Consider the following 19,757-nt stretch of genomic DNA (forward strand, 5'->3'; position numbering starts at 1 on the left):
CCCACCTAAATATGACCACATATCCCAATGGAGATACGATCTGTAGGGCTGTCAAATCCTGGACTACATTGAAGCCAGAAGCTGAACGTCTTCATATCTTTATGAGAAGCTGAAATTTACAAAATCGTCCCGTTTATACGATCTAATAGTCCCCAGCTTTAACTCTGTAGCCTCGACTAGATTGTTTTTTTGTGAACACTATACGTACCTAGAACTCGATTCCTACCGCCATAAGGAGTACAATAAACAAAAGCAACTATAGAACTGTTATTTATAATTATTTTTCTCAACTTATCTAGTCTGACCATCATATTTTATTTTATTTTATTTTAAATTATAACTACTGCATTTTTAATATCAACATGGTAACGTTTTTGTAAATGTATTAACAACCTGAGTTCCACTCTATCTGTTGTACTATAAAAGATTCAAAATCTTTCTTTACTAATTTTCTTGTTCAATAAATGAAATGAAATGAAATAACAAAATTTTGATGTAGCATTTATAAATTTCCAAAAAGAATGGCGCATATTCATAGTCATATTTAGTACTCAACTAAGTCGAAACTATTCTAAGTCACAACTAAAGCTATTCATAGTCGCCTTAGTTTCGACTTTTCTGGCTAAGTACCAACTTAACCCTCTAGTAGGCTGAACCGCCTCCAGACGGTCGTTAACTAAATACCTTTTTAGTGCACCTATAATAATTTTTTTCTATATTCGTAAGGCACGATCTTTAGACAAAAATCGTACCTTTACGGCGGTGTAAATTTTAATCCGTTATGTCAATCCGTTTTAGTTTAATCGGCAGTTGAATTACAGATTTTGAAAAAACGGTTAAAATTAATTATTTCTTGCTATTTAGTAATTTCGTAATTAAAGAAATTTTTTCTTTTGAAAAATTTTTTGGTATAAAAAAATTCGGTGGATTTCGTTGTTAAAAACACCGTATTTTAATATAAGTTTTATAATTATGTCACCATTCGAAATGGAGAAAATTGCTTTCGAGCACAGACCGTCTACAGACCGGCTTGCCGACATATAAAACACTAGTTTTGCATTTTTGACCGTCTGCAGACGGGATTTCCGGTTCGTAGGTCAACATTGTGTAAGAGAAAGCTGAAAATATGTGTAAGTATATCGGCGAGCCCGTCTCCAGACGGTCTTGGTTTTTCTCCCCTGTATGAAAAAGTTACTGTCACAGATCGAAATGGACATCATTTTTGGATTTCTCGTGCTAAATTCACCCATTCCTGAATTTTTCAACTCATAAAAAAATTGGCCTACTAGAGGGTTAAAATTTAGTTTCGGCTGCAGCTGCAACTAAGTCGTAACTAGGAAGAAGTATTTTATCAAATTAAGGGAAAACAGACGAAATATGTAAAAATTAAGTTGGTAGAGGGTGATTTTGATAATATTGGATAATCTCCAATTAAAATTTACAAATATCGATCCATTTTAAGCGGAAGATGAAATTAAATGCGTTTAACAATTCGAATAAAGCAACATCACAATTTTATAATTGGAATAATTTAGATAAATTCTCAAATAATAAGTAAGTTTCACGCTAGTTTTTTAAAGTAAATTTGTGCATAACATTTAGATATATACTATTTGTATGTTTCACAGGATGCTTTCGATAAACATCGACTTCACATCACTGCGGTTGTTCTGGCTATTTCCCACAAATAACGAGAAAATGATACCTTATTCTTTTGCATAATCATGCAATGAAAATAAAAATTACATAAACAGATGATCAAACTTGACATTATTTAATAAAAATGTAATTTTTCCAAAATATCGTAAAGAAAAATCGACACATTTTCACTCTCGTTTTGCTATATCGTAAACTAAGTCGAAACTACTTAATAGAAGTCTGAAATGCGACTATGAATAGAGGTAAATTTTAAGCAGTGTGCATTTACTACTCCATAGTAGCAATAGCAACAAACCTTTTGCTTCGCTTTTGCTACCGCTCTTCATTTGAAGAGAGCAGTAGCAGAGCAGGTAGTACAAAACGCGAAAAGCATTTGTATTGCTCGGCTCCCGACTGGGATTCGTTGTACTACGCAGATGAATAGAGCACAAAAACGAGCAATGTACTTTTTAGAGTCGTAGCAAATAAAAAAACTGTGATTGCAGTGCGGAGCATAGCAAAGCGAAATTTTTGCTTCTACTATTGCTATGGCTACGGGAGTTGTTGCTATTGCTCTCGCAGCTAAACTGGTTTTTCGTTTGCTTTTAATATGTTGCATTTTTAGTTCACACATTTATTTAAACTAGGAATTAAAATTTTACATATCTATGTATTTCATTCAGTAAAGATAATTCAAAAGAGAACTTTAAATACTAAGTAATACATTTTTTACTGTTATTAATCGTCGTGTTCTTCAAATAAGGATGCATTTTCGATGGCATTATCCAGATGGCCCGAATTTAGTTTTACTAGTAGGATGTTTTCTAGTGTGTTGTGACTAAGCCGATTTCGGTTGTCAGCTGGGACTAATTTCAGGGAAGAAAACGCCCTTTCTATTGTGATCTTAGAATAAAGAAAAATTATAACATTGAAATATTCAGGAGGCTAAGTGGTTACTAAAACACGTCTGTCGTTCTCGCCATTGTGTACAAATACAAGTGAGATATCTTAGCAATAGACGTCATCCTGGGCCACAGCTGCGATCATCTGTTTTTTAGAGTTGCTTATTTTGGTCTAGCCTCCTCTTTTTTGACCTGAGTTGCATTAAATAGTCTCTTAAAACTTGGTAGTATTTGGTGTTCAAATGGTAACATATATGCCCAAAAACTTGAAAAATATTAAATGATTGCTTTTTAAAAATGCTATTTACAAACTTTTGTTTTGATTGCGACATTAGAAATATTCAGATTATAAAAGGTTTTCACATATGTTTTAAGATTTTAGAGCTTTTAAAAAGTACGGTAGAATGCAACAATGTGCTTGAATTTGTTTGCATCTCCGTCAGCTTATTCGTTTGCAGACTAGAAAAATGGCGAACAGCCATCAAAATACTGATTCAAAATACACACAAATGGGTGCGCGCAGCAAAATTCAGCAATAATGGTAAGTTAATTTCATCGTGCGGCGATGACAAGTTAAGAATTTGCGATACATTTTCAGGCGAATGGATGCGAACGTTCACCGTGGGAAGAGGTATGGGACGACAGCTGGCATGGCATCCAGACGGTAATCTGGTGGCTTTAGCATTAAGTTGTAACCGCGTTAAGATATTAGACATAGCTGAAGGCGAGCTAATACAGTGCATTCGTCGCCGGATAATGATGTTGCATTTCACCCAATGGAAATTTATTGGTGACTGACGGCGATGACGATACAATAAGATTGCTTGATTTATTAAAAGGTCGACCAATTTATACACTAGTAGTGCACTTTAGCGGAACCATATAATATAAATTTTTTCCTGTATTCAACAGTTGCTCGTTTGGAAATCTAATTTGCATACATTTGATGCCAATAGCTCTCGCAACAAACAAGCCAGTTCTCAATGAGTCCAAATTGATTTTAGTCATGGAACAGCTCCACATAACTCCGCCATAGACACACCAGTTGCTGGAGTACCAAAAAGCTGTGATGACAGTATTTTAATTGATCCACGACAATCGGTGGCATATGGAATGCGTGATGGAAATTTTCGGGTGCTTGATAGCCAATATACTACAAGAGTGAAACGCTACAAGTGAAACGCTGTGATAGTATTTTTTCTTAAATTTCCATCTTTTATTTGCAGTTACATTAAGAAACTCATAGAGGGCAGAGCGGTTGGTGAGGAAGGTGTCGAGTAACTGCAGTACTGCAACTGGGAAAATCCGCATTTCGCACGTGCCCCACTCGTATGGAATAGTAGCTTATGTCAAAAGGCTGGTTTTAGTATAATGCGGCATTCGCAGCATACCCTCACTGGCGCCGAGCCGTTGAAGACATTTTGGCAAATAAACGTGCAAGAAATAGTTCCGATACTAGCACGTCCATATTCTTGTTAAGGGTCATCAAAAAATTCCTTATGTTGTAAATAATAAAGGGAATGCCGGATTATACTAAAGCCAGCTTCCCGACATAAACTACTATTCCATACGAACACAGAAATATAAATGTATCTAAAACTGAATAACTCAAATCAAATTGGATCGCACTTGCATAATATACCTAATATTGGAATCTGTTTTGATCGTAAAAAATACAACTTGCAATCATATAGATTATAGTTTTGAAAGAAATTGTGTAAAAATTGTTAATAGCAATCTGCCTTAAATTTATGTTCTCCATGTAACGGGTATAAAATACGTTAAATCCGCACTATCTGCATTAACAAAAAATATACATTGGAATATTTAAAATAAAACGATTCATATTTATTTTCTAATAAGAATTGTTTCTTAATTGAAAGTATTTAATACTAATATAATGTAGTGGTTAATGTTTAAAAATGAATTCGCAATATGTCCGCAGCTCAGGTTGATTTGAAGAAATCCGTTTAAATTTTTCGAATTACATCTACTTGAATATAGGATTGGCAGGGTTGCATACAAATGGTAGTTCCGTAAATATTTAAAATATGTTAGTTCATTCAATATTTACATCTGGGCCAAATATAGCCGAAAAAACAAAGTTTCGATTAAAACGAGTTTTTATAACCCCCCATAAAATTCCGATTAATTTTAAATACGAAAATAACGATATTTTTTCATGGAGAGGTATTTTTTTTAATATATCTTGTTTATACCTACACAAGAACCGTATTAGCAAAAAACCGATTGGACTCAACATATATTTCTTTACAGCATTTATACCCCTGTCTTTATAGCGCACTCGATAAAGTCTTATTCAAAAGTAAACAAAATCTGCTATTTTTAAACGACATTTTTTTAATAAATAATTTGCTCGGTTGACCGAAATGGAAACAAACAAATTCGAATTTAAAACGGGATGTATATAGAAAACCAGCCTATTGTCACTTCATTTTCCAATGGTGCTGATTGCTGCAAGAATTATTTGGCGATTTAGAGCATAATCAACACAATATATGCACATAAATATGTATTATTTCACAGATCTCAGGGTCAGCTTAGAAATACGTCACCAAAATTATATAAAATTTAAGTAGGAATTATTTTTATTTATAACGTAAAAGCGCTATCTGACCCAATCTGATAAGTATATTTCCCCTAAAGTTAACCCATTTTATTTAATTTGTCTCTCGTGAAAATATATATTGAATAACTCAGTGAGAGGGGAGACCAGTATGTTTGCATGTATGTATATAAAAAATATTTATTGGACCAAAAAGTAGTGGGTAGGCACTGTGGCCAATGGTAATCAACTATTACCACCTCCGCATGGTTGTAAGCCATGCAGAGTCCGCAGAAGACTCCGGAAGCAGTGTCCGGAGGATGCATCAGACTAGGCCGAGCATACTTTGAGTGCCATCTAATTAGAACTTAAGAAAGTTCAATTACATGGCAGTTGAGAAGTGCATGTGCAAAAATTTCCTAAATTGCATAAACGAAATTTTTGCACATGCAGCAGTACATAGCATGTATTTAGGCGCCTGGTGTTAGCAGACGCGCCTAAACATACCGGCCCCCCTAGACGATTTGGTCGTCTAGTGAATATGACATATACTAGGTTCACATATAAGTAGATTATCCTAATTTTAGAGCTTAACACCCTAATCTGTAATTATAACAAGAGATTAGCCATATAAAATTCGTCCCTTGTTAATCTGTAATTATAAAATAATCTCGGATTTAACCGATAACTTTTCGGTGTCCATCCTAGTTTTATCGATTGTTTTTGCGAAAGAGAGGAGAAATGCCAAATGTAAAAGTAAACAAAAATGTACGCTAGCAAGTAAAAGAGGTTTGTAAAGGTATTTTTAATAAAATGTTAAGTTAAAATATATTTATATTGCTTATTATAGCAGAAAAACGTGATCACGGGGGCACAGAGAAGAAACATAACTTTTCCTTGAGATGTGAGAATAACAAGCACAACAAATTTGGCGGCTAATAATCTGAGATTTGCCTGTGTAAACGGGGTGATTAAAAAATGAGCTTTGATTAAGATAATATTGATATGTGAACATAGTTATAGCCGCAAAGATCCGGCTCGAAGGAACATGAATAACCCTGGCGACTTAATGGGTATAGACTCGATAAGTGCACCAGTGTTTTTTATTGGAAAAATAAGAAAACAAAAGCACCAGGTTTTAGTTTGAAATACAATTAAGTTTGACGGTTTATTTAATAGGTATATTAAAATTCAAGGGGGCTTACAATATTACCTTGATTATGAAGTGGTGTGGTGGCGGAACGTCCGTAATCGCTGGTGATTGAAATCCAATAGAAAGTATAAAAAGTTAGAAACTGAAGTCAAACCCTCTAAACGGTTTGAAGAGTTCCGTTTTCAGGGGAAATTTAACGAAGGTGCACTGACAGGAAAAGTGCAGTTTTTCTTTTTGTCTTGTTTCACATACGAATGTGTATGTGTGTGCATCTGTTAAATTAACATTAGGGTGGTACACCCGATAATTTACTTTAAGTATTTGATTTAGCGTGGAGGCCTAAACATATATTTTATTTAAAATTTTCAGATATGTACATATATTTTAAATATTTGCTTTAATTTTTGTATCCTTTTAATATTTAATTAGATACCTTAAGATTAAAATAAGCTTAAAATGAAACAGCACAGCAACCCTTTTCTGTTCATCTTGAGAACACAAAACCCTCTTTTGTTAAAATTCGGCGCTGCACAAAATCCTGGCTTTTATATTTTCCAATAAAATACCACTTCGCAACCCTGGATTTTCACGAAGCGTTTCATTCGGGTCGTAGTTTCGCAACTTCGGGCCATTCGGTGTTGTATGCCATATTGGCTGCCATATTGTTCACACTGTCATCGCCATATTGAACACCCTGTCAACTATCTGTCAACCCTAAGATATCTCACTTGTATTCTTCCACAATGGTTCTCGCTATCAAATATCGAATGAATTTTTATTCCGCTAATTATTTACAAAACGGTATCCTGGGCGATCATGCCTTAAGGGCTAGACCCATAACTCTGTCACTAATGGTATAGACACAAATCACCTTATGCCTAGTTTACAATAACTTAACTTAAAGCTTAGGGCGGGTATACTAAGTACACACTCTTACAACATTTTATTGGAAAATTCAAAAATTATTTTTACATACTTGAGTGGGTGGGATCGCAAAGCATACTTTGCTTAGCTCATAGAGCTCTGGATCACTTAACTGCCTCTCTTTCCAGATGTTTAAAACATTAATATTAGCTTTCATGTAAGGTAGCTTCAATGTTTCTATTTTCGTATAAACATCTGCTGCTTCATTTATAGGTGCTATCGCAGAGGATAAATAGTTGTCTAAAATTTCAAAGTAATTTCTTCCGATTCTACATAAAAATAACTAACTTTTCACATTTTAAAAATAATTATAGCTCTCCACCATTTTTGGGCAGGGCCGCATGCGTTTTCACGTGGAATCATCCATAAAAATCCTATGTACTTGTATATTGCATATCTATGTACATTACGGCGGGTCAATTTGTATGGGAGGTTTTTTCCACTATGCGCGTATAGCACAGGAGCATTCTACGTGTAGTTCTAAGCAAATTTGCCGAAGAAACCATGGCAAACCCCCCTCGTCTGTAAAATTAAAGTAATTTCCAATAATAAAATTATGCTTCTGCGGCGGCATGTTTTCTTTTTAGTAGATCAATAACGACTGTACAAAAGCAAACGAAAAACCAGTTGAGCATTTGTAGCAGCTGTGAGAGCAATTCAACGACTCCCGTAGCGATAGCAATAGCAGTAGCAAAAATTTCGATTTGCTATGCTGCAAACCGCTATCACAGCTTTTCATTTGCTACGACTCCAAACAGCACATTGTTCGTTTTTTTGCTCTATTCATCTGCGTAGTAGTACAACCAAACCCAGTCGGGAGCCGAGAAATACAAATTTTCTTCGGGTTTTGTGCTACTTGTTTTCCTAATGGTTTTTTTAAACCAAGACCGATAGCAAGAGCAAACATAAAAACTGGCAAATAGCGAAGCATTTTCAAACGCTGATTTTAAGTTGGTACTTAAATTTAAGTTGCAACTTTGTTAGTTTCGACTAAGTTGCTGGACTATGAATACGCGCCATTTAAATTAAAAAATTAAAGTTCGGGAATAAAATTGTCAATGAATCGGGTTTCGATACAAATACTCCGAAATACCTCAGTACTTGGTTCAAAGCTTTCGATACCAAAATTACTTGCTGAAGGACGAAAGGTATCGAGTATGTACTTGTATTTACTAGTACCATTGTATCCCTAGGGTTCGAAATTTCAGACTTTGGTATCGATACTGAGTACTCATTCTGGCATCGAGCTCATGGTATCGATACTCTAAAAGTATCAGGGAAAAAGTATCGATACTACTCAGTATCGGACTCAGTAAAATACGTATTTGGGATACTAAAATTATTTTATTCTTGAATCTTATATCTAGTTATTTCCTGAAATTAAAACAATAGAAATTTAAAATATTTGATTTTTATTTCACTGCAAAACATACTTTCTCGTTAGAACTAATTTTAACGTTAAATGTACATACATACATACACACATATATATATATATTTATATATATATATATATACTTTCGTCTAGTTCAGGCAATCGCCGTGTTAAGACGTGTTGTGTAATCAGTGAATTGCTTAGTGAACGAACAAGTTCTTGTCTCTTGCCTATTGGTGCTTAGTGCTTGTGTTACTACACAATAGTATACAGTTATCACATAAAGTGTATAAGAGCATAAAGTACAAACTTAAACAGGGCAGTAGTTACCCTTCGCAATAATGAACGGGGCTGACCCCCCCGATAGCAACAGGTTTCGCTTGCTCGATCCTGACTTATCGCTACCCAAAAAACGCATTAAAGTCAATGATTTTGTTCCTCTCCCGGAGATAAAACAAAACGATGACCATATTCCTCGTTTTCTAATCGCCCGTGCTACGGGACCTACCATCGAAGAAAAAATCCGCCCCTTATCTTCATATAACGTCTTTCAAATTGAAAGAGGCCTAAAACACATATGCGCTGACAGCATTGTAGTTACTGAACTGAGGTCCGGTGACCTGTTGATCAAAACCACAAATGCAAAAGCAGCCGACCGTTTCATGAAAGCCACTCACATAGGTATAATACCTGTGAAAATAACGTCACACAAGGGCCTTAATACTATTCAAGGACGCATTTATTCGAAAAATCTGATCGATATTTCCGAGAAAGAACTGACAGAAGAACTATCCAGTCAAAAGGTTGTCGAAGTAAGGAAAGTAATGCGTAAATCAGGCGACCGTTTAGTTCCAACAGGCGCTGCTATCTTAACATTCGACCTAATTCGCAGACCAGACATCATAAAACTCGGTTGGGAGAGAGTCCGTGTCCAGGAATACATCCCGAATCCCATGAGATGTCGCAATTGTCAACGTCTCGGTCACACAAAGAATAGATGCCGGAACACAGAACTCTGCAAAGAATGTGCCAATACAACACCACATGAAACATGTCAGAGGACTTTCTGCATTAACTGTGAAAATGAAGCTCACCCTTCATACGATCCTAGCTGTCCTACATTCCTGAAGCATAAATCAGTCAATAAAATAAAAATCGACCGTCGATGCACAATTAGAGATGCGTGGAAAATTTTCAATAGCAACCCAGCAGCATTTCAAATCCAACCCTTCAAAAAGAATATTAATACGCCGTCCATGGCACAGATCGTTAAAAACAATAAGCCCGCTACAAATGAAATAGATAGGAATAACAAAGAAGATAATAATGCACAGAATTCAACAACAAAGAAACCCAACAAATATCAAGAAAAATACATAAGCAACGGAACATCTAACAAACAAAAGCAGAATACGTACACCAGCAACAAGGAGTTTTTGCAGAAAAATGTAGAAGAAACCACACCAAAAAGAAAACAACCATCAAAACCAACTAACACAGACACAACTATTCAAGCATCAACTTCTAATAGCACTACTACAACCAATGGCACGCCAACAGGCAATTTTACCCACTCAACAACAAATGAAACAGAAACATCACCTTACAGCCAATTATACAAAAAATTTCCTGACCTTAATGTCCTGATCACCCCAAAAACATTCACACATACTTGTCCCCAACGCAACATACCCAGCGAACCAGAGGAAACCGATATTACAGACTACGACTTACACCTGTCATAAAGCCACAATCGATTTATTTTTTAAATTACAATAACTAACCTATGGATCTTGGTATCAACATTACAATATTACAATGGAACATACAAGGGTTCTTAAATAATAAATTCGGTTTAGAATTACTTGTATCCAAACACAACCCAGATGTTATTCTTTTACAAGAAACCCACTTAATCGAAAAAAAAACAAACACTTGCTACACCTGCCACACTACAAAGCATACCACTTCAACAAAGACTACTCCTATTCTAAAGCGGGAATTGCAATCCTCATAAAACAAAATATAAACACATCCAACCATAAAGTATCAACCAACAACTTACTTTTCCAATCAATCACTATACACGCATTGAAAGACCTGCACGTAACTAATATTTATCGCGAAACTGACCTTTTCTTAACTACTCAGCATTTAGACGACATACATTCCTACCATGATGGATACCACATTTTGGGCGGCGACTTAAATGCACATAATACCCTGTGGGGATCAAAGAAAACAACGCAAAATGGAAAAAATGTGGGAAGACTTCTCTAACGATAAACAGCTAGTGGTACTAAATGACGGTTCCCCAACACTGCACAATACAAGGAACTCATTAACGAACGTAGACGTCTCATTTGCTTGCGGAGGGATAGCCTCGGTCCTGAACTGGTTATGCCTTCCACCATCAGGCTCCAGCGACCACTTCCCGATACTTATTTTCAATAACACACAAAACAAGGTCAGCAGAATTATCCCTATGTTCAACACTAACAAAGCCAAGTGGCCACTGTTTGAAAATAAAACTAACATCTACTCACAAATGTTTTCTGTTCTGAGTCAAGCAATGTCAACAGAGAAGCGGCACAGATAAAAAAAGCGTTGAGAAAAGCTGCAAACGAAGCCATGCCTACTACTTACTCTACTCACAATCGAAATAACCCAGTTTGGTTCAACTCGCGAATTGCGAATTTAATCAAGGTAAAAAACATTGCTTGGAAAAACTTGAAAAACTCCCAAACAACCAATAACAGCTTAGAGTTTCGCAAGGCTAGTGCAGTAGTACGTAGAGCATGCAAGCAAGCCAAACAAGAGACGTGGAATAAGTTCCTAAACTCACTCAATCCAACACTCGACACAAAACATCTTTGGCAAAAAATTAAAAAAATCAAATGTCAACGTTTTTCCAACTTTCCACAAATACTTACTAACAACTCCGTTCTTAAGCATCCAGAGCAAATAGCTGAAGCCCTAGGGGCGCATTGGAGCGCATCAAGCGCAAACGACGCGTTTGACACAACTATAGTCAGCAACAAATGCTCTTTTAACATAGATGCTTTACCACGCATCTGTCCTTCTACGCAAACGTGCCATAAAATAACACTCGGAGAACTGGAGGCAAGTCTTAAAACAACTAAGGGCAGCTCCCCCAGCCATGACAAAATAACATACACAATGGTAAAAAATGCGTCTACAGCACTTAAGTCTCGAATATGCAGACTTTTCAATCGAATTATCGAAACAGCAATCTACCCACATGAATGGAAGCACGCAATTCTTACACCTGTGCCGAAACCTGGGAAAAGTCCCAATTCGGTTGAGGGGTACCGTCCTATCTCGCTACTATCCACGTTGGCAAAAATATTCGACAAAATCTTAGCCAACAGAATATGGACCGACTTCGGTAACAAACTAGAAGCCGAACAACACGCATTTTTCCCCAAACATGGAGTACACACCCTTATTCACACTCTCGAAAATCAGTTGAAACGTTCAAGTGGAGAACACACCGTCGTTCTGTCTGAAGACCTGGCAAAGGCGTATGATAGAGTAATAGCTACTGAAGTAATTAAAGAAATGCACAAGTGCGGTATTCCGACGAATATCCTCAAACTCTCTTTATCCTTCTTATCGTTCAGAAGGATTACAGTCAGAGTTGACGGATTCCTTTCGAAGGTAAAAAAGTTAGAAAACGGAGTCCCACAGGGATCCCCGCTTTCAGTAGTACTCTACACGTTCTATGCCAATTCTCTAATAAAAAAGATAAAAGACGTCGAAGGGATTTCCTACATGGGTGTATACGCAGACAATATTTTCGCAGCAGCTTCCGGAACGCACGAAACAGTCACGCAATGTCTACAAAACCTAGATGAAACAATAAACAAATGGGCTAACTCAACCGGAGCCGCAGTCCCCATAGAAGTAGCAACGGCCCTCCATGTATGCCGTAAAAACAATTGCGGTGCTAACTCGGTACACATTCGGGAACGAACAATTCCTTTGAAAAATAATATGCGCATACTTGGTGTACATTTCTCTAAAAACATGTTATGGAACAACCACGTTAACGTGCTGAAAGACAAACTGAAAAAAAGTCAACAACATGCTCAAAGTCATTTGTTCTAAAAGAAAAGGTCCGCACATAGAAACTGCCATTGCCATCTGTCGCACACTCACCGAAGGCGTACTACAACACTGTATAACGCTCTACGGCTGGACATCCAAAAGAAACATCAAAGCCCTCAACACCGAAATCTACAATTGCTACAGAACAGCCACCGGCTTACTGAAAGCAACTCCCATACCTGCTCTAAAAATAGAAGCGCGAATTCGAGATTTTGAAAATTTACGGTTCAAAAGTTCATCCAAACTAGCGGCTAAGTCCATCACGGATAACAAACATCCCCTTCACAACATGGTATGGAACCTCATCGACACAACAGAACGTAGGAGGGCACCCGCCCACAAAACGAGCAGTTTAAAAAGAATAATCACGATGTTACATGACACACATATACCTATTCCAAGCAAACCGCCACTGAGCAAGGAAAACATAACTAATCTTATCACAGTAGACACATCACTTAACACAACCAAAAAGAAATCAACTTGTCAACAAGCATACATACAAGGATTGTTGGAAATCACCAACGAGACAGACCCCCAACTTCTCCTTTTCACAGACGGATCGGTAAATTTTAGCACACCCTCATACGCTGTAGTGTCGCAAACAGCAGGCAATCAATTTGCAGTTATCCATCAAGCTCTGTTACCAATGCACACAGGTATTTTTTGCGCCGAACTAACAGCGATCAAGAAAGCAATATCACTTGCTGCACAACTAAAAAAGAAAACCCTTATTTGCTCAGACAGTCTCAGTGCCCTTAATGCAATATCAGATGAACGTAATGAAGCTCACCTCTTTGTGTCAGATGCCAGTCTACAGCAACCTATTAGACTTCTATGGGTACCCGGGCACACCGGAATAGAAGGCAATGTAAGGGCGGATCAAGCGGCCAAAGAATGCTTTTCGCTACCTCTAATAACAGAAGTCCCAATCCACTCAAGTGTCATAACAAGAACGACAAAAGCGGTGCAGGTGGAAGCCGAACTGAAAATCGCAGCCGACCTCAGAACCTTCCTACACAGGCATAATTTCGATATCCCTAGACATAATTACGACACACAACTCACTCGTAATCAATGCATTAAGTTAGCCAGGCTTCGGACAGGCACTACACTCTTTAACACATCACACCTTTTCACAAAAACACACCCACGAGCATGTTCTTTTTGTGCAACATCCCTCACAATAGAGCATGTATTAACAACCTGCCCTCACTCGTTATTAAAAAAAAGCATCAAGGAAATACTGAATTGCAGGAACAGCAACATTAAAGAAATAGAGGAAGCACTCCGTATACACCACCTCAATGAAGAAACTTAATACAATACACATATGTATTCTAAGGCACTCAATGACCTAGACGTCCGGTGCCTATATCATATTTTGCAAATTCATTTGCAATCTATGCTAAATAAATAAATAAATAAATAAATATATATACTTTCACGAATTTAAAATTTTATTGAAAAAATTTTGTAAATTTTTTGGGTTGCATTTTTGTATCCTATTCAATTTTAGTATAATAATGTGGAAGTTTGAATTTAAAGTCAACGGTAGAAGTCTACACGTAAACTTGAATAGGTTACAAAACTGCATACCCAAAAAGTTTCTAAAAATTCTGCATTTTCGTGAACTTTGCGTAAAGTTTTATGGCCTTATTCATAAAAAATAAGAAAGGTATATAAACTGAAAAATGTATGAAAATGTCATTTTACTAAGCTCTTTAAACCTACTTTATTTTTTATGAATAAGGCCATTAAACTTTTACTTATTTGGTTTATGTTATGCAACAGGCTACACGCAATTTCAGTTTATTTTAAGTGATTGACAAAATTGAATGCTAGTAATCCATATAAGCAAAGAAAATTAGTTTGGTAATGGAAGAAAAAATTTAAAAAGTGTGTTTTTAATAAGTATTCGATACTACGAGTACTTTGCAAAGTATCGAGTAAAATCACCAAATAAGTTATAGAGTACTAAAGTACTCATTTTTATACCCTCAGTATCGATACTTACTCAATATCGATAGTATCGTTCGAACCCTATGTATCCCTGAAAATTCCTAATTTCAGCTGTTTTGGCCACCGACTGGCGTTATGAAACCACATTTCGCCTAATGAAAATGATTTAAGTAATTTGTATTAGTTGATTCGCTAACAGGCTTGTTTTTATGGCGAAATATGTCAGCTCAATATCAACGATTCTTAAAAGCTCTTGAAAGGTGGCCGACAGACAAAACAAAAGTTGGCAGGTATGCTATCACGTTTACGTTCTTTGTTTTCACTGTACATACCATCGCTTTATCAATTTGTTATCTAACGTACTCCTGTTTGCATTTTATTTATGGAAATAATTTTGTGATTACCCAAGGTACTTATACTTCGTCAATGGTAGAAAAGAGCAGCTTAAGTGTAGCCGGTCCCTATTAAGTGCATACATTGATATATTTATGTACAAACAAATGTAAAAAATTTAAGTGGAAGCTTATCACGTCTATGACTGCTTACATGCCGAAACTCAATCTTTAAAAGCTGTTAAAACTAACGTTGTGAGGTTGAAACTATAGTCAGTATAGTTTGTTTCTTGGCCTCATTAAACCAAAAGTTTATAAATCGCATTCAAGTGTTCCAATTCAATCAAAAATGACCTCCAAATACGCATATCAAAGAATTCCCGAAGAATACATCCTTGGAGTACCTGTTTTCGAGTAAGATATCTGTTGAAACAAAAAACAAAAATAATACTAAACAACTGTTCGAGCTGAGTGATTCGGCGTACAGAGAAGTATCCCTGGTGAAACTTTCCTATAAGGGTGGTCGTTGAAGCGGCGGTGGGCGAAGGTGGGCTTGGCACCTCCAGCCCCTCTTTTTGGAGAAGGCATGAACCGCTAAAAATCACAACTTTCACTTGCTTCCACAGTATTTTTGCGTAGAATTCCATTCTACGTGGGCGGCCTTAGGGATTTTAACCCTTATTACGTAGAATTCTGGCTTCTTTGTTGCCGAAGAAGAAAAGAGATAGGCCTTCTTTTGTCAAAAGTGTATAACATTTCTTGTGCATATAACCCCGGCACTGGTATCCACAGTATTTTTGCAATTACATTACTCCTTTCTGCGTAGGCGGCCTTGGTCGCGCTTTGGGATTATGACCCTTACTAAGTAAAATGCTCCTTACAGTGTTGCCGGATAAGAGGGACAGGCACCTCTTCTGTTGTCAAGGGTATATAAAATTTCTTGTGCAAATGAATATTCAACCTTTTTCAAGCGAAAAACGCAAGTGAAAATTGTGATTTTCGGCCATTTTTCTAAAGTTTCCTTGGGGGGCCTAGGTGGTCGGGGTGACATTTTTGACAATGGCAGTTCATGCCCTCCAAAAAGGGTGGTTGGAGATGCCACGCCCACTCCCCCTTCGCCCACCCAGCAACATTGACAGAACGTCTTACTAATTCTTGCGCCGGAACCAGGCCGCTGCATTGAGAGAATCGATACCTAAACTTATTTTCGCTAACGAACATAAATAATTTCCGTAATTTTGAACGGTGTCTTTAAACCCTCTGATATCAGTTAAAATATATGTACATACTCAAAATAGACCAAATACCGCATATTCTTTCTATGAATTTTTTAGCACAAATTCTGCATATCTGTTCATATTTGGGAATAACAGCAATGAAAATTGAAACAGTGGTGCCGATATTCACAAAATAAAACTAGATTTTTTTACTTTTATGTTGGACACATTCTTATTTCTATAGAACACTTAGAATATTGCAATTACATAGTTCATTTCATTTATATTTACATTTTGTCCGGTTTAATGATGTCCTTTCTAACTTGCACTTGCCAAATTTTAATAGGGATTTGGGGGAGCGGATACGAAAACAAGTAATACATCTCGCGAATCCTATAAGCCTTACCACTGAAGTCCACGAAAAACTAAGTGCGGAAATTGATTCACTGGAAAGATTAACTTGTAACGTTTATGGAAAGAAATACCAGCGGAGGTATACTTCAACAGCCACGGGATTGACTTCTGAACAGTGCAATCAAGTGTTGTCGTCGGAGTTCTTACAGTACCTTAATGATGAGAATACATGTAGTCCAAAAGGGTGAAAGTGACTGAAAAAAATTGTATTAGCAAAAACTGTAATAAGATTAAAAAAAAAAAATGCTTCGACGAATTAATCAGATTGTAACTTCTTTGAGGTCAAACTTCAGTACCGTTTCGAAAATCTGCGAAAAACATTTAGTTAAGCATGTTCCTGTACTTTGTGAACAAGCTATTCTTTATCTTGATCCAGCTCCACACAAAATTTTCATCGACATGACATTTGGTGCTGGGGGCCACACTAGACAGTTATTACAAAAATATGATGATATAAAGGTTTTTGCGCTAGACTGGGATCCCATAGCCTTTGAGCTAGCTCAATGTTTGAGTGAAGAATTTCCAAATAGGCTCACACCACTTCTAGGCAAATTCTCTGAATTGCCAAAGTTATTGAAGGAACATAATTTAAAAAAATACTCCATCGACGGATTCCTATTTGATTTTGGATGCTCCTCGATGCAATTTGATGAAGCTGCTCGCGGATTCTCCATTTCTAAAAACGGCCCCTTGGATATGAGAATGGACCGGGGACGATGCAATGAACAAATCACAGCTGCAGATGTTCTCGCCCGTGCGGAGGAAGCAGACTTGGTAAAAATTTTAAGAGTCTATGGCGAAGAGAAGAGCGCGAAAAAAATAGCTAGGGCGATAGTAGAGGCACGTTCTGCGTTTTATAAGATTGAAACCACCAAACAGCTGGCGGATTTGGTGAGCTCGTGTCTTCAGAATGCATACCGGCTGGACAAAATACAGCGACCTACGCATGTAGCTACCAAAACATTTCAGGCGCTGCGCATATTTGTTAACAACGAATTGAATGAGATCAATTATGGAATGATTTTAGCCAAGGAATATTTGCGCTACGGGGGCCGATTAGTCGCTATAACATTTCACTCTTTAGAAGACACGATAGTCAAACGCCATATAAATGGAAACGTAATTGAGGGTATTGCAAACCCCGTGCCGCTGAAATATTGTGGACATGATGTTACGCACGATAAGGAACTAATTGAGACATTTGTTCGATCGAGTTGGCGACAGCTTCACAAACATGTAATTACTCCCTGTGAAGCAGAGGTTGCCCGAAACAGTCGTAGTCGTTCTGCTAAACTTCGAGCAGCAACTAAAGTAAAATAAATCCTTTTCTTTAGGTTACTGAAATATTCGTAAATTTTAAGAAGTAATTACGATTCTTGTAAACTCACAATACGATAATTGAATATTTTGTGTTTATGGATAAAGATACAATTAATTAATATAATGAGTTATTTTTAGTTATTCCTGATACTATAACTTTATAAGGTTGTTGTTGTGTTGTAGCAGCATACAAATTCCTCAACGAGTTTTTGGGGAGTGTTGCTGGAGTGACAGTCCTTGGCCAGATATAAATCTGGGTCGTTCCGGTTACTAGACCCGACAGTCGTGGGAACGAACTATTTAAGAATATGAGCGTACATAAAACTTTATAAGGTCCTTTGAATTGGTGTTTTGCCTACACGAAAAATAATCCATGGATGATATATGTAGAAAATAAAAACAGTTACATATGTACACTGTCGGCAAAAAGTATTGGCACAGCAAATTTTTCACAATATATGGAAAAATTTTTTTTTTAATATTTTTCCGCCAATTTTTTATAAAAATATGGTTCATTCTACGGCAAAAAACTAAAAAATATAATTGATTAAAAAGTTGAAAATTTGCTGAATTTCCGTGAGTTTTGCTCAAAGTTTAGGAATTATATTTTTATGTTTTTTGTTGTAGGAAGAATCAGATTTTTATATATTGTGAAAAATTTGCTGTGCCAATACTTTTTGCCGGCAATGAATATATAAATTTTTGCCACTAATCTGGATGTCTTAAGTAATTTTGTTTACATACAAAGCATAAAACAGAAAACATGAAAAACAATATAAATTAAAAGTTTGTCTAAAGCATTTTGCTAAGCAAACATACATAAGCAAATGAGAATAAGCTTTCTTCCGATACATTTGCTGTTCTAATAAGTTATTTTAATTTTAAAAACCACCAAGTTTATTTATTTTCATAAATTGCAAACAGGCTTTGATCAGCTGTTTTTTATGCTGGAAACTGCTGCTGGCAAAAATTTTTTCAGCAGAAACTAGTACCTTCTCAGCAGAATGAAATATCAATTTGGTATCTCAATTTCCCCTTCTGGATTTTTGTGTACGCGAACAGCAAAACTTATTTAAGGTGGTGTTACTAGATCAGCTGATATTGTATATGTGTTTCGCCTCACAGCTTCTTGTGTCAAATTGAAAAATTCTTATGGCCTTATTCATAAAAAATAAAGTAGCTTTATAAAAGGTTTATGAATTGAAAAATGTATGAAAACGTCACTTTATAAAGCTCTTTAAACCTACTTTATTTTTTATGAATAAGGGGCTTAGTCTGTTCCAATAGCAGTCCGGCTTACAGGATTTAGTGAGACCTTACATGAAGTCGTTCCTATAGGTATCGGCTAGAATCGCCACAAAATTTAGCATCGGCATCGGCTTTTTTCGCCGAGTCTTTAGAATTTCTTTTCACATGTTCAGGTGAAGCGACAGACAACAGCCAACATCAAAAAGCATTAGCAGACAGCTCACAAAAATTTCCATACAAAAGTATGTTCGACCATTTTCTTTTATATGGAGGACACTGCCAGCAACAAAAAAAAAATACAAAAATTTACGGGATTTTATAGAAGCTTGAAACTTGCACTTCATAATACTAGAATTAAATAGTCTACAAAACAGCATACCAAAATTTTGATTAAAAAGTTTGAAGATTTGGTGAAAATAAGCAATTTTTGCACAAAGTTTGAAATCTGAATTTATATGTATTTTGTTGTATACCAGCTAGACTTTTATAAAAAAAATAATAAGCATTAAATAAACAAAAGACAAATGCCAAATGCCGAAACCGGTTAAAATATCGGAATTATTTTAGTTTGTGGA

At 36.3% G+C, this 19,757-nt stretch overlaps 3 protein-coding genes across 6 annotated transcripts in view; all 3 read left to right on the plus strand.

The window, feature by feature from the left end:
• The first annotated feature begins 8,899 nt into the window (after positions 1–8,899).
• Positions 8,900–10,303, plus strand: LOC118733095. Its single transcript, XM_036462310.1, has one exon. The coding sequence runs from the start codon at positions 8,900–8,902 to the stop codon at positions 10,301–10,303; it is 1,404 nt and encodes a 467-aa protein (XP_036318203.1).
• A 4,441-nt stretch (positions 10,304–14,744) lies between these two features.
• Positions 14,745–19,757, plus strand: part of LOC118747555 (C-1-tetrahydrofolate synthase, cytoplasmic) — a 247,948-nt gene continuing 242,935 nt past the window's right edge. For 3 of the 4 annotated variants that reach the window (XM_036481630.1, XM_036481607.1, XM_036481623.1), the window contains exon 1: positions 14,851–14,941. In XM_036481630.1, coding sequence (XP_036337523.1) covers positions 14,871–14,941 — 71 coding nt within the window. In that variant the 5' untranslated portion in view covers positions 14,851–14,870. Of the gene's footprint in view, positions 14,942–16,546; positions 16,875–19,757 lie in introns of those variants that run through there. The other variant, XM_036481637.1, reaches the window with a different exon arrangement.
• On the plus strand, positions 16,834–18,006 carry LOC118747593 (probable methyltransferase-like protein 15 homolog). The gene has a single exon (XM_036481648.1). The coding sequence runs from the start codon at positions 16,858–16,860 to the stop codon at positions 17,932–17,934; it is 1,077 nt and encodes a 358-aa protein (XP_036337541.1). The 5' UTR covers positions 16,834–16,857; the 3' UTR covers positions 17,935–18,006.

This window comes from Rhagoletis pomonella, unplaced genomic scaffold (genome assembly GCF_013731165.1).
Source record: "Rhagoletis pomonella isolate Grant_MI unplaced genomic scaffold, Rhpom_1.0 Rhpom_scaffold_00001, whole genome shotgun sequence".
Lineage (NCBI taxonomy): Eukaryota > Metazoa > Arthropoda > Insecta > Diptera > Tephritidae > Rhagoletis > Rhagoletis pomonella.

Excerpts from the sequence above, each read along its gene's own strand:
- LOC118733095 (XM_036462310.1), top strand. The coding sequence starts at position 8,900 with ATGAACGGGGCTGACCCCCCCGATAGCAACAGGTTTCGCTTGCTCGAT.
- LOC118747593 (XM_036481648.1), top strand. The coding sequence starts at position 16,858 with ATGCTTCGACGAATTAATCAGATTGTAACTTCTTTGAGGTCAAACTTC.